General features: G+C 48.7%; 1 protein-coding gene across 1 annotated transcript; it reads left to right on the top strand.

Annotated features, from left to right (window-relative positions):
• Positions 1 to 332: 332 nt before the first annotated feature.
• On the top strand, positions 333 to 14,013 carry Cx3cr1 (C-X3-C motif chemokine receptor 1). Its single transcript, NM_133534.2, has 2 exons — positions 333 to 390; positions 12,746 to 14,013. The coding sequence occupies exon 2, from the start codon at positions 12,755 to 12,757 to the stop codon at positions 13,817 to 13,819; it is 1,065 nt and encodes a 354-aa protein (NP_598218.1). The 5' UTR covers positions 333 to 390; positions 12,746 to 12,754; the 3' UTR covers positions 13,820 to 14,013.
• The last annotated feature ends 308 nt before the right edge of the window (positions 14,014 to 14,321 follow it).

Below are 14,321 nucleotides of genomic sequence, written 5' to 3'. Positions count from 1 at the left end.
TATCCATCCATCCCCAGGTCTGCCACCCCACATCCAGCAATTCCCAGGTCTGCCACCCCACAGCCCCCAGCAGTCCCCAGGTCTGCTACCCCACACCCAGAAATCCCCAGGTCTGCTACCCCACAGTCCCCAGCAAGCCCCCGGGGTCTCGAGTCCCCTAGATTTGAAGCAGACTCTCTTGTGGTCAGCTGGTTCCCAGCCTGGAGCTCTGAGCTTGCTTGTCACAGCATCTAAAGATAGGGTACCACACAGGAAACCAGATGCTATTGGCTAACTTCGAAAATAAAGATGCCCTCATAGAGAGGGAAGCTCTTGCCTCTGGTGGAGTCTGTGTGGGACTGGGTGAGTGGCTGGCACTTCCTGCAGAAGTCCCCGTCCCCAGCTGCTCAGGTAAGTACCAGGACTCCTCCCATACCTGGGTGTGGGGTGAACCAGGCGCAGCCACAGGGCTTCTGACGCTGTCTGCCTTCCGTGTCTATTTTCCTGAAGATCTTGCAGATAAAGCAGGAGAGTAAAAGATCTTTTGCCCGATCCTAACTTAAGGTGTTAGTAATTACATTTTAGGGGTATGGAGAAAGGTTTATGTTAGATGTTACCCAAAAAAGGGCTTGATATAAAATCCCATCCGGGTAAGTGGAAACATTGATGTTCTTAAAGATCACAATTCAGACTGTCAGTCAGACTTTTCAGTTCATGCCTCTAATCCCAGCACTTGGGTAGCTGAGGCAGGAGGATTGCTACAAGTTGAAGGCCAGCCTAGGCTATGGAGTGAGCTCCAGGCTGGTTGGAGCTGCTGTGTGGGACTATCTTAAACAAACAATACCAACCGTAAAAACAAGTGACCATGGTTTCCATTTTTTTAAAAGGGGCATTTTGTCTTCAGAGATCCACACTTGAATGACTATAAAAAGGAATAATCTAATTCAGCCCTGAAGCAGGACTCAGATGGACTATTAACTGGGAGTTGATAATTCCTGGAACAGAGTGGCAGGTGCCTGGTGTTTCCATTGATTTTTTTTTTTTTTTTTTTTGAGTCGGGGTTTTTCTGTGTAGCTGTGGCTCTCCTGGAACTCACTCTGTAGGCCAGGCTTGTCTTGAACTCACAGAGATCCACCTGCCTCTTCCTCCCGAGTGCTTGGATTAAAGGCATGCACCCCCGTTGCCTGGCTCCCCGATTTTGTATAGGCTTGAGGATATAAGGAGAAGACTGCTGTATATATAGAGTTGTTTGCCTTGCAAGGAACCCTGGGTCCTGGGCACAGTCCTCAGCATCTATAATAAAATTAGACTTGGTGGCATTTGCCTCTGGTCACAGCACCCAGCAGGTAAAGGCAGGAGGGTCACAAGTGCAGGATTTTTCTTGGTACGCAGGAATTTTGAGGCCAGTCTGGACTTTATAGGATCCTGTCTCTAAAAACAATGATGGTGATGATGACGACGACGACCACGATGATAAATGTTCAAAATGATGTTAGCATTTCTACTATAAATATAAACAAACAGCTAAAGGAATGTTATACTGAATCTGCAAAGTTGGATAGTTTTAAGGATCCCCCCTCCCGTTTTTAAATGCTTTTTTGGTGCCATCTTTGACTGACGTAATGAACACTTATTACGTTTGTCGTAAGCTTGGCACGAGTTCATTCTTCAGTCTCATAAATGCTCAGAACCGTGGCTCAGACTCTTGGGCGCAGACAACCGAGCTACAATGATCGTGGTCTTTGGGAGGGAATCATAAGAACTGGCCAGGAGGGGTTATGCCCCTGCTTGACACAGACCCTGCAGCCTCCCCCTGTGCCTGTGCATTCTCTTGTCTTTCCCTCCCCCTGGCTCTGTCCTTCCAAGTCCTCCAAGTTTTTGTTGTTGTTGTTGTTGTTGTTGTTGTTGTTGTTGTTGTGCCGTAACTGCCTGAAATATAGTGCTTGAGGTAGGAAGAAATTCAGTCAAACGTGAAGACACTCAGACCCTAAGAAAACACCCTGCTCTGACCCAGACTGTAAGAGGGACCCAGAGTTTACCAACAGGAAACAAGCTCTTAGTGGGGCCTGGCCTGTTCAGCCTTGGGCACCTATGAGGGTCAGCAGGGTAGGGGCAGTGGCTCAACTGGGGTGGGGGTCTCCTGGACAACAAATATGGCCCCAGGAAGGTGTTCGGTTGCTTTTCCAGGAGAGGTGTGAACCAAGTTGTCCACTGAAGCTAGGACTCCCGGGGCAGGCAGGAAGGACCCCCACACCCATGTCTAGTCTGGAGAACCAGTAAGTCTTTGGGGGTTACTGATAGGAAAATGTCCTAGGGTTAGTCATAGCTCATCCCAGTGGGGTGCCCACTCATGACAGCTGTGTCCCTGGAAATCCTTGGAAGCCTCCTGAGGGGGATTCTTACAAGTTAGCTGAATCCTGTGAGCTTCCCTCCTCTTTCCTGAGGAAATAGTTCCTAGAGACACAACAGGAGGTCATCATGGCTTCTCTTACAATCTGTCTTATGTTGGCCTTTGTTTTTATCAAAGGATTCTGGAACAGAAAATAGTCCCAGCCCAAATTTAGTCAGATTAGCCTGGCCCTTCACACACCCCTGTTTTCTGGGAAGAAGAACCCACCCAACGCTACTCTCTTCGAAATTTTCCTCTACCCTTTCCTTCAGCTGACTCCTTTGCACTGAGAGGGCTGGAGGGTGGCAAGAGATGTTGTTCAATTTAGGGACACAGCCCTGACTCCTCTTCCACCACTTCCTGTGAAGTCAGCCTCCAGCTTCTCCAGTGACAATAGGATCAGGCTATGGAGTGCACCTTGAGCGTTAGAGTGTGTTATGTAAATTCCCAGATTGGATGTCTTTGGTGCTTAAAACAATACGGACCAGCAAAGCGTCTGTCACCAAGCTTGACCACCTGAGTTTGATCCCTGGACATGCACAGTGGAAGGAGAGAACTGGCTCCCTCAAGATGTATGCTGATCACATGTTGTGGCATGTGCAAGTGTGCACACACATACACACACCACACACACATATAAATGATCAAGATGTACTCTGATCACATGCGGTGGCATGTGCAAGTGTGCACACACATACACTCACACACACATGTATAAATGATCAAGATGTACTCTGATCACATGTGGCATGTGCAAGTGTGCACACACATACACTTACACACACACATGTATAAATGATCAAGATGTACTCTGATCACATGTGGCATGTGCAAGTGTGCACACACATACACTTACACACACACATGTATAAATGATCAAGATGTACTCTGACCACATGTGGCATTTTCAAGTGTGTACATACACACACATACACACAAACACGCACACACACATATATAAATGATCAAGATGTACTCTGACCATGTGTCCAAGTGTGTGCACACATACGTATAAATAAATGTAATTTTAAAAACAGTGCATGCCTACTGCTTCAGGGAGAGTAAAGCTCTGTGACTTTAGGGATTTAAAATGACTGCCTGTTTTCAAAGGTTACTAAGGATCCCAAGTCCTAGGGACGGGAGAAAAAGGTGCTAGAGCTACTCCAGTTCAAAACAACTCTAGTTCCTCCCCTCCCAAACCAGGGGTGGTCTGGGTTCTGGACGAACTGCAGGGAGAGGGGTCTCAGGCTGTTGCAGGGCTGTGTGTGTGTGTGTGTGTATGTGTGTGTGTGTGTGTGTGTGTGTGTGTAAAGCCAATATCCAGTGCCCTTCTCAGTCATTTCCACCTTGTCTCTTCAGAGAGGGCCTCTTCTTTTTACCTAGTACTCAACCATTTGTGGGGGAAGATTTTGTACTGCAAGAAGGTTTTGATTTTCATTCTGCTCCTAGAGTACTGTACTAGAGGAGTACCATACTAGATGAGTACTGTACTAGAGGAGTACTGTGCTAGAGGGGTACTGTGCTAGAGGGGTACTGTACTAGAGGAGTACTGTACTAGAGGAGTACTGTACTAGAGGAGTACTGTACTAGAGGAGTACTGTACTAGAGGAGTACCGTACTAGAATTGGCTGAGAAAGAAACGCAGAAACAGCAGTATGAGCGTTCATTAAAGAATGTAGGGAAGGTTAAATGATGCCTCAGGCCTGGGCCTCTCTATCTGTCTGCTTTAGGACTGAAGGAGGGGCATTAAGATATTCAAAACAATTTGACTAAAGGAGTTGGTTAAAGGGCTCTCAGGGTTCAGGAGATTCCACACTCAGGGCACTTTGCATATTCTGAGCCACCGAGAGGAAAGGCACACCACAGCAGTTTTGGTCACAAGCCTCAGCCTTCCTTTGGTTTTCCTTGGCAGGCAATGACCTGCGTCAAACAAGTCCCAGCTTCTGAAAGCTCCTGAGCACTGGCACTCATCAAAGTCAGCAGGGCCTGGGCCACATCCCCCACCCCGCCCCGCCCCCACCTTACCTCTCCGACCCCACCTCCTCACCCTTGCTCCCGCCCCTGCCCCCCCTTTCTCCTCTGCAACAGCCTGAGATCCCCACCCCTGCAGCTCATCCAGTCCCCAGACCACCCCTACACAGCTGGCTTGGGAGGGGAAGGAACTAGAGTTGGTTTTGAACCGATCAAAGAGAAAGAAAGGAAGCCCTCCCCTTACTGGCTCAATAAACCAGAGTGTGTTATCCTAGACAATCTACCAGGAAACTTGGAGACAGGAATCTTCCTCTCTTTCCATGGCCCAGCAGACACACTCAAATGCACCATTAAGGTGATCAACAACTGCTCATGAAGCAAGAGGATCTGACAGCATATACATATATACATGTATGCATGTGTGCAAGTGTGTACATGTCTGTACATGTATGGATATGTGTGTACATGTATGCACGAGTTTGTGTGAGTGTGTGTGCCTGTGTGTGTATATGTGTATACGAGTGTGCATGAGTGTGTGTACATGTGCGTGTATGTCAGCATGTGTGCGCGTGTGTGTGCATGTGTGGATATATGTGTGCACATGTATGCATGAGTGTGTTAGCATGTGTGTGAGGGTGTGTGCACATGCATGTGTGTATGTACACGTGTGTGAGCATGTGCACATGTTTGTGTGTATGTGTATATGTGTGTGCATGTGGGCACGAATGTACATGTGAGTGAGAGAGAGACTGTGTGTATGTATGCATGTGTGTGTGTGTGTGTGTGTGTGTGTGTGTGTATGTGTTAAAGCCAATAGCCAGTGCCCCTCTCAGTCATTTCCACCTTGTCTCTTCAGACAGGCTCTCTTCTTTTTACCTAGCACTCACCCATTTGGTTAGGCTGACTGGCCAGGGAGTGCCAAGGATCCCTCTGTTCCCATTTCTCCAGGGCTGGGGTTATAAAGGTGCACATTCATGCTTTGCTCCTTACGTTTTTGGTTGTGAGCCTTTAATAACTGAGTCATCTCTCCAGCTCCGTGTTTAGCTTCTTAGTATGGGTTCAGAGGCTAGAACTCTTGTCTTGGAGCTTGCAATAAGTACTTTGCTGACTGGGCCACCCCCCCAGTCCCTCAACAGCATTCTTTGTAACCTTTACGCACTAGCTCTACCTGTGGGGTTGTGCTGGTCACTTTTGCTAGCCAATTGGCTCTGTGCAGAGGACAACCAACCGCCTCATATCTTAGTGGCAGGAGGTAACTTGGAGGCGAGCTCTGAAACTCCTACATCCCCACAGAGATGGAAGATGGCATTCACATTTCCAAGTCCCAGTGCCCAGGTCCTGGAGAAAAGCATCCCTATAAGACACAGTGGACCAAAGGCCCAGTAGGTTTCAAAAGGTCTCACACATTCAGAGAGGAGAAATTACTTACAAACTTTCTGAAGTAACAGTTTTAAGAGAAAAGGGGGCCAGAGAGAAAGGACCCTCTCTTGTTTTCAACAAACTGAGTTAAAAATCTCTTGGTCTGAATTTCTAACTGTACTTAAACATGTGGCTGGCTTTGCTAGGGTCCCTGCAAACTCTACGACCAGCAGAGAGTAATGACTCTCAAGAGGCAAGAAGGAAACACAATTCAGCGTGACTTAGTTATCTGGTTACTGGTGCAAACACAGGAGTCTGACCCTGAGTAGTTCATTGCAAGCATCCTCAAGTGCAGTACAATTTGGGAGGAAATCCTAGAAACAGTTATCTCAGTCCCTTGTGAACAATAAAACTTAAAGCATGAGGACATCAAAGCTCCTTTACAAAGCACTGTAACCTCTTCCAGAAAGACCTAGGACCTGACACCTGGATCTGGAACTGGTCACACGATAGCATAGAGGTTACCAAGCTATGACGTATATGTGACAGCTCACACAAGGATGGGATCCATTGACTGAGAAACAAAGCTAAAGGTCAGGGAGGAAGAGTCTGGGATAAACGTAATACTCTGGAGGGTTCACATGAAGCCTGGCCCTACAGAGAGCACAGGTCACCAGGCTATAAGTTCCATCTACTCCCAATCTTCCGGTAGAAACTGAAGAGAGAAGCTGTGTGTTCCACATTGCTGGTTCCCTCCCGCTTATCTCCGGTCATGACTTAGTTAAACGAGTGGGCTCAGTGGTGGCTCACACCTTTAATCCCAGTACTCAGGAGGCTCAAGCAGGGCCATTGCAGTGAGTATGAGGCTAACCTAGGCTAAATAGAGAATTCTGGGTTAGTGATGGGTGATAGCGTGAGACCTTGTCTCTAAAACTCCTACAGTAACTAGAATTCTATTGCTAAAAAGTCCATCTGTTTCTCCATTACTTTAGAAAAAAGAGATTATAAAACATTTGCTTGTTCACAGTTTATTTGGACAGAAATAAACAAATACCACAAAGTGCTTTAAAGAGGAAAAGGGAGGGAGGGGTGCCAAACCTCAAATAATGGTGTGCTTTAGAAAGGAGGTAACTCCTTTACCCACAGGGAGGGTCCTCTAGCTTGGGTTTGGGTTTGTTTCTCTGAGCATTCATTGTTTTTTGGCTTGGTGGTGTGCCTTTGATCTGGACTAAAGCCTGTTGGGCAGCACTGGCAGGCTACTTTATGTGAGCTCATAGCTGTAGGAACAGTCGGTCAGCTAACTTGCACAGGAAACAGGCTGGAAATTATAGGAGGGGAAGGGGGAGAGGGAGAGGGGATGGGTAGAGGGAGGAGAAAGGAGTGGGAGGGGGAGGGGAGAGGGGAAAGGGGTAGAGGACTGTCAGAGACTGGAGACATAGCTCCCTCAGTGAAGTACTTATAATTCCTGGGGACCAGAGCTCAGACCTCAGAAACTAAAAGCCCGTCTCAGGGACTAAGGAGAATGAAAACCTAATGGGAAACACTGGGTTTAGAAATCAGTAAGCAGTGGGCTGGAGAGATGGCTCAGCAGTTAAGAGCACTGACTGCTCTTCCAGAGGTCCTGAGTTCAATTCCCAGCAACCACATGGTGGCTCACAACCATCTGTAATGGGATCTGATGCCCTCTTCTGGTGTGTCTGAAGACAGCTATAGGGTACTCAAAAGTTAATAAAATATTTTTTTCAAAAAAAAAAAATCAGTAAGCCTAATGTGGAGCCCAAAGAGAGGAGGGAACACCACAGAAAGGACGCCAGCAAGAAGAAAAGAACTTAGCCATCTTAGGAGAAGGAAGTAAAGAAACAGGAAGCTGGCTGGAAGCTGAGGGTAAGGGTGCCCCATCCCTCGGACAAGGAACGCTACGAAGTAAAGGAGTAGACCCTGATAAAAGGAAGTGGCCAGAGGAAGTGGACCAGGATGGGCAGTGAGAGTGAGGAGGGAGTTTTATAAAGTGGGTCATACGGGAGTCATTTCTGTTTGGATTTAGAACAAGTGTTTCTCAACCTCCCTAATGCTGCAACCTTTAAAAACAGTTCCTCCTGTCGTGGTGACTCCCAACCGTAAAATTACTTCATTGCTACTGCTGTTAGGAATTACAATGTACCTATCTGTGTTTTCTGGTGGTCTTAGATGACCTCCGTGAAAGGGTCATGACCCACAGGTTGAGAACCGCTGATGTAGAGCATTCCAATCTCTGCTTCCAGGTTCAACTCAGATTCCCCAGCTGAACATCAGTTAGTGAGACCACAAGCTAGTGCCGGAGAATGGAGACCTGAGAGCAGCTTGCAGGGATTTATGGGAGTTTTCGGTGGATAGGGTTGGGAAGGGGTAGGAAGGATATTTGTGCATGCATGTGTGTGGGTGTAGGTGTGTGTGGGGATGCACCCGTGTGTGTACATGTGTGTTTGTGCAGGTGCATCTGTGCACACATGTGCATGCATGTGTATGTTTGTGCAGGTACATCTCTGCACATATGTATGACATGCATGTGTGTGCAGGTGCATCTGTGCACACATATATGTCCATGCAGGTGGAGGTCAGAGGTCAACCTTAAGTGTCATTCCTCAGGTGGCCTCCACCTTATGTTTTTAGATTGTCTCTCAATGACATCTGAGGCTTTATGACTCAGTTTCCCGGCCAGTGAGTCCCAGGATCTGCCTTCCCAGGGCTGGGGATACAAGCACGCCCTACCACACCTGTCTTTCTTTTCCTGTGTGGTTCTGGATCTCTTCCTGTTTTCACAGCGGGGATTTCACTGACTGAGCCCGTGGGATTTGTGTTCTCGCCTGAGTTATATAATGCACAGCCCCAGCTGTTGGCTGATGGTACATTTATTGGTGCTAATCCAAATCACCCTCCAGGTATGCTTCCTGGAGCCCTCCTAGGAGTGAAAGCCAGCTGAGAGAATCCTGCAGAGAGATTTCTTGTCAGATTTTTACCCTTCCTTTTCTAGCGTCCTCTGCTTCCATGGAATGCCAGTATCGGGATGGATCTCTGATCTCAGACTTCTCACTATGTAGCCCAGGCTGACCTCAAACTAAGATGACCCTGGATTCTTGACTCTTCTCCATCTACTGCCAGGAAGGAAACTCTGCCTTTAAGTTCATTCCCCAATCTAAATATCTCAGAGAACCCAGAGATAAAGGCTTGCTCAGGTCAGACCAGAAAGTTCGTTTGCTGGGTTTATCGGGTTGGAGGATGACTTCAGAGGGAGCATTCTTTGCTGACTTGAGGTTTCCAAATCTAGGGGAACCCTTGTGCTTTGGGGCTCATGGATGACACTGGGTTTGAACCGACACAGCGTGCTAGAACCTTCCGGGTAGATAGAGATTTATACACCCTGTGTCATTCTGACTCATGCAGCGGAGGCAGCATGGTTTCTCAGTATCGGGGGAGAAGACTTGGAAGAAATTGCTGGCACAGGTGTCTGTCTGTCTGTCCACCTGTAGCCATGGCCAGTGTGATGGCTGAGAATGAGTGCTGAGATGATGGTTTCTGGCTGTGGAGACACGGTGGGTCCCAGTGGGTCCCACGTGCTGAGACTTATCTTACCCTACGTGGTCTTACCTTTACTCAGTCACTCGCTCCCTCGAACACCAGACACCTGCAGAGCTGTCAAGTGTAAGGGCCCGGGGGGAGGGGGGGCACAGCCACAAAAGGTAAGTGCATGTCCTGTGCAATTCTCCAGGAAGAGGATGTGTGGAAGGTGACACCGTCACTTTCTCAGAACCTGCCGTTGTGTCACTGTTTATTGTACCTTTTCATTAAGATTCGTGTTTCTTCTTGATTTTTAAAATTGGAAAATCCATCAGTTAAAACATTTTCTAGGTGGAGAATACTTATGTGGCTAAGAAAAAGAATCCAAACAAATACAGTAAAAACTAAATCTCCTTTCCCAGATCCTTTGGTCCCCAGAATGGCCCTCTGGCACTGTGGCTCCCAGGGATTCAGATTCACAGACACACACACACACACACACACACACACGCACGCACACTCACACACACACACACGACCCTTTCCAACCTTCTCCAAAATGGAAGCATTCTATGTCCGTGGGAACTTACATGGTCCTCGTGGTTTTGTCTTGAAGCAGGTGTTTAGCATTCTGTCAGATTCACTGTAGTCAGGACTGATCAGAGCTCAATAAAGGGCACCAGACTCTCCTCCACTTTCAAAATAAGCAGAGAAAGGTACATTTCTTACGTCAGTGGAAAAAAACCACAATCTTTACCATGCCAAATTTCCACAATGCTCGGGGTCCGGTAAAACAAGAGTTCTCCACCAGCTGTCTAATAGTCAGAAGGTCTCTGCAAAAGTCTGCCGTGACAGAAACAGGCTCTCTCCCTAGAATACGTCTGAGTCAATCCTGAAAGTGAACTTCAGACTTGCAGGGAGACCCAGCAAGCCCACAGGCCCCTAGCTCATCCTCTGGCTAGAGGCGTCCATCCTCTGAGTTCACAGAAGCTGTTGAACTGGAAGACAGGTCCCAGGCCAACGAGCGTTTGCTGGCTTTGACCTCCTCTTGTGGGGTCAGCATTGCTAAATCTTCACACTAGGAGGAGGAGGAAGAATGTGGCTGTCCTGGGGTCCCCGGATTCATGACCTCCACAGGTCATGTTGCCGCATGGCATGTCTTTCCATCCCTGGGAAGACAATCTCCTCAGCATGACAAGCCTCTTAGGCTAAGCAACAACTCCGGCTTGCTCATCTGTCAACTACAGATAAATGAAATATCACATTTTAGGGGATATTTATTGATTTACTTATTTATTTATGAGACAAAGTCTCAAATATGCCAAATTGGACTGAGGCTTGCTGAAGCTTGCTGTGAAGCCAAGGATGAGGTGACCTTGAACTCTAGCTTTCCTGCCTCCATCTCCCGACTGCTGGGATTACACACGTATACCAACATGCTTAGTTTATGTGACGCTGAGCTCTGACCCCGAGGCTCTGTGCTCCCTAGGAAGGTACTCACACCAGCCACATCCTCAGCCCCAAAGTGACACCTGCTGGGTGGAGAGCGCTGAGAGCCAGCAGTCTGGGACTCATCGGCTTGAATGCTGCTGAGTAAGATTATAGCAAAGGCTCTCCTCAGAGGAAAAGGCCCTGTGGCCTGAAGCAAAGACTAACTATGCTCTTCCTGCGGCCTGGACTCCATCACAGCCCGAGGTGATCCAGAGCAGATGGCCTCAGCCCAGGCCACCAGGGGAGAGGCGGGCTGGCTGTCAGACATGGGAACTCACAGACGGTTGATGCAGGAAGAAGCCAGGGCTGGGTGGGTGGGCTGCGGTGAGACCATGTTGAGCAGGGTGCGCTGGGTGTGGAAACTCCCTCTGTTAAAAATCATGAGCTTTGCTTTCCGTTTCAATGGGGAACGAGGCAATGGCAGCCAGGAAGTGTGCTCTGAGATAACTTCAGACATCTGAAGGGTCTGTCTGTGGTTTTGAGAGGCAGAAGGGGAGGCTCAGATTCTCAGTGCGGAGTGACCGACCGACCAGCATATCCTGGCTGGGAAGTGAGGGGAAGGGGACAGGTGCCATTACCCAAGTCCTGCACAAATGTCCTCTTTTCCAATTCTCGCCCCCAAGAAAACAGGAGAAAGAGTTTCCTCTTCACCTGGAGCTGCAAGATGACCAACCCAGTGGGACTGGGTTCGAGGACTTTTCCACGCAGAATTTTAACCCTGACAAAGTCCCGGGTAGCATAAGACAAGAGTGTGGGATTACGTTGGTTATTTAAATCATACCAGTGGCCAAATACCAGACAAGAAGCAGCTAAGGGAGGAAGAGGTTACAGCTTCTTCTGTAATACACTGGGCTGAGGCCGTCTGCTCTGGATCACCTCAGACCGTGATGGAGTCCAGGCTGCAGGAAGAGCATAGGCAGTCTTTGCTTCAGGCCACAGGGCCTTGTTCTCTGAGCACCTCTGCTGTGATCTTAGTAATATTCGAACCGGTTGGTAAGCTGGTGTGTCCTTCCTCCTCAAGAGGTGGCGGCCTCCCAGCTGGTGGGATCGTTCTGGCAGGTGTGTGAGGCATCCGGTTACCAGGCACCTGTAAGTAGGAAAGCTCATTGTCCCTTTTTCTAGGAGGTTTGGGACCCTAACCCATGCAATGGCTCCAGACACATTTACAGCGTTTGGGCTTTGGTTCTGTCTTTGTCTTTGTTTTTCTGAGACAGGATTTCACCGTGTTGCCCTGGCTGTCCTGGAACTCACTCTGTAGACCAGGCTAGCCTCGGGCTCAGAGATCTGCCAGCCTCTGCCTCCCAAGCTCCGAGATTAAAGGCATGCACCACCAGGCCCCTGGCTACAGTGGGTCTCTCTCTACCTTGTTAACTCGATATTTAAAATCCCTCACGTGGGGCTGGAGAGATGGCTCAGGAGTTTAGAGCATTTGCTGATCTTCCGGAGGACTTAGGTTCAGATCCCAGCACCCACATGGTGGCTCCCAACCATCCGTTTCAGGGGTTCCAATACCCTCTTCTGGTCTGGGCACCAGGCACACACACATGGTGCCGGCAAGACATGCACACATAAAAACACATAAATCTTTATAAAAATTATAAATGAATGAAAGTCCCCACAGATGTGCTGATAGGCATTTCCTTGGAGATTCTAAATTCCATTAACGAGCTGGAGAGATAGATGCAAGCACTACTCTCGAAGAGGACTCAGTCAGGGTGGCTCCCATGTCAGGGTGGCCCATAACCACCTACAAGTCCAACTCCAGGGGATCCATTGTCCCTTTCAGGACTGAAAAGATACCCGCTCTCCACATGCCTTCCCACACGCAAGCACACACGCATATAGTTTTAAATGAAATCATATTTAAAAAATAAAGGGAACCAGCATGGTGTGGGCTCACATCTTTGATCCCAGCATTCACAGGACAGAAACAGACAGATCTCTGCGAGTCACAGACCAGCGGGGTCTACCTAACCTCAGTCCTCTCAGGTTCGCACGGTCACGTTTCTCCTTCTGTTCCAGGACCTCACCATGCCTACCTCCTTCCCGGAATTGGATCTAGAGAACTTTGAGTATGATGACTCTGCTGAGGCCTGTTATTTGGGTGACATCGTGGCCTTTGGGACCATCTTCCTATCTATTTTCTACTCCCTTGTCTTCACGTTCGGTCTGGTGGGGAATCTGTTGGTGGTCCTCGCCCTCACCAACAGCCGGAAGTCCAAGAGCATCACTGACATCTACCTCCTGAACCTGGCCTTGAGCGACCTGCTCTTTGTGGCCACTTTGCCCTTCTGGACTCACTACCTCATCAGCCATGAGGGCCTCCACAACGCCATGTGCAAGCTCACGACTGCTTTCTTCTTCATTGGCTTCTTTGGGGGCATATTCTTCATCACCGTCATCAGCATCGACCGGTACCTCGCCATCGTCCTGGCCGCCAACTCCATGAACAACCGGACAGTGCAACACGGCGTCACCATCAGTCTGGGCGTCTGGGCGGCGGCCATCTTAGTGGCGTCGCCCCAGTTCATGTTCACAAAGAGAAAGGACAACGAATGTTTGGGTGATTACCCCGAGGTCCTGCAGGAAATCTGGCCCGTGCTCCGCAACTCGGAGGTCAACATCCTGGGCTTCGTCCTGCCCTTGCTTATCATGAGCTTTTGCTACTTCCGCATCGTCCGGACGCTGTTTTCCTGCAAGAACCGGAAGAAGGCCAGAGCCATTAGGCTCATCCTCTTGGTGGTTGTTGTCTTCTTCCTCTTCTGGACGCCTTACAACATCGTGATTTTCCTGGAGACTCTCAAATTCTACAACTTCTTCCCTAGTTGTGGCATGAAGAGGGACCTGAGGTGGGCCCTTAGTGTGACGGAGACAGTGGCGTTTAGCCACTGCTGCCTCAACCCCTTTATCTACGCTTTCGCTGGGGAAAAGTTCAGAAGGTACCTGAGACACCTGTACAACAAGTGCCTGGCCGTCCTGTGCGGTCGTCCTGTCCACGCCGGCTTCTCAACAGAGTCCCAGAGGAGCAGGCAGGACAGCATTCTGAGCAGCTTGACTCACTACACAAGCGAGGGAGAGGGATCTCTCCTGCTCTGAAGGGGTCTCCCCGACCCCGACTCTACTAAGAACCCAGAGTTCCTGCATCTGACTCTGTGTAATGAAAACAGATTCACACACACACACACACACACACACACACACACACACACACACACACACACCCCGCTCCTCCTGCATTTTATGTGCAAGAAATACGGACCAGGTACCTGCAAATCAATCCCACAGTGTTTTTGAAAAATTTATGTTCAAAGTGTGAAAAACACATGTGTCTCTCGTGCAAATGTTGGGCATTGGGGCTTACTTAGTGACAAAGATTCTAACCAAATTAGTGAAATTACGAAGGGGTTGGGCTTGCTGTTTGCAAGATCATGTGGTAAGGGGTGACTAAGTCCTCAGACTGAATGGGAGCCAAGGCTGGCTTCAATGTTCCCTCTCTGACCTTCAGATCGTTCATAGTGACAGATCATCCTGGTTTTATCCTCAGAGAGGGACCTTATCTCTCTGATTTCAAAATCGGCATTCCTGGGAACGCCTCTGT

Source organism: Rattus norvegicus, chromosome 8, assembly GCF_021556685.1.
Source record: "Rattus norvegicus strain SHRSP/BbbUtx chromosome 8, alternate assembly SHRSP_T2T, whole genome shotgun sequence".
Classification (NCBI taxonomy): domain Eukaryota; kingdom Metazoa; phylum Chordata; class Mammalia; order Rodentia; family Muridae; genus Rattus; species Rattus norvegicus.
The sequence above is the reverse complement of the archived record's forward strand: the minus strand, read 5'-3'. Positions and strand labels throughout refer to the sequence as shown.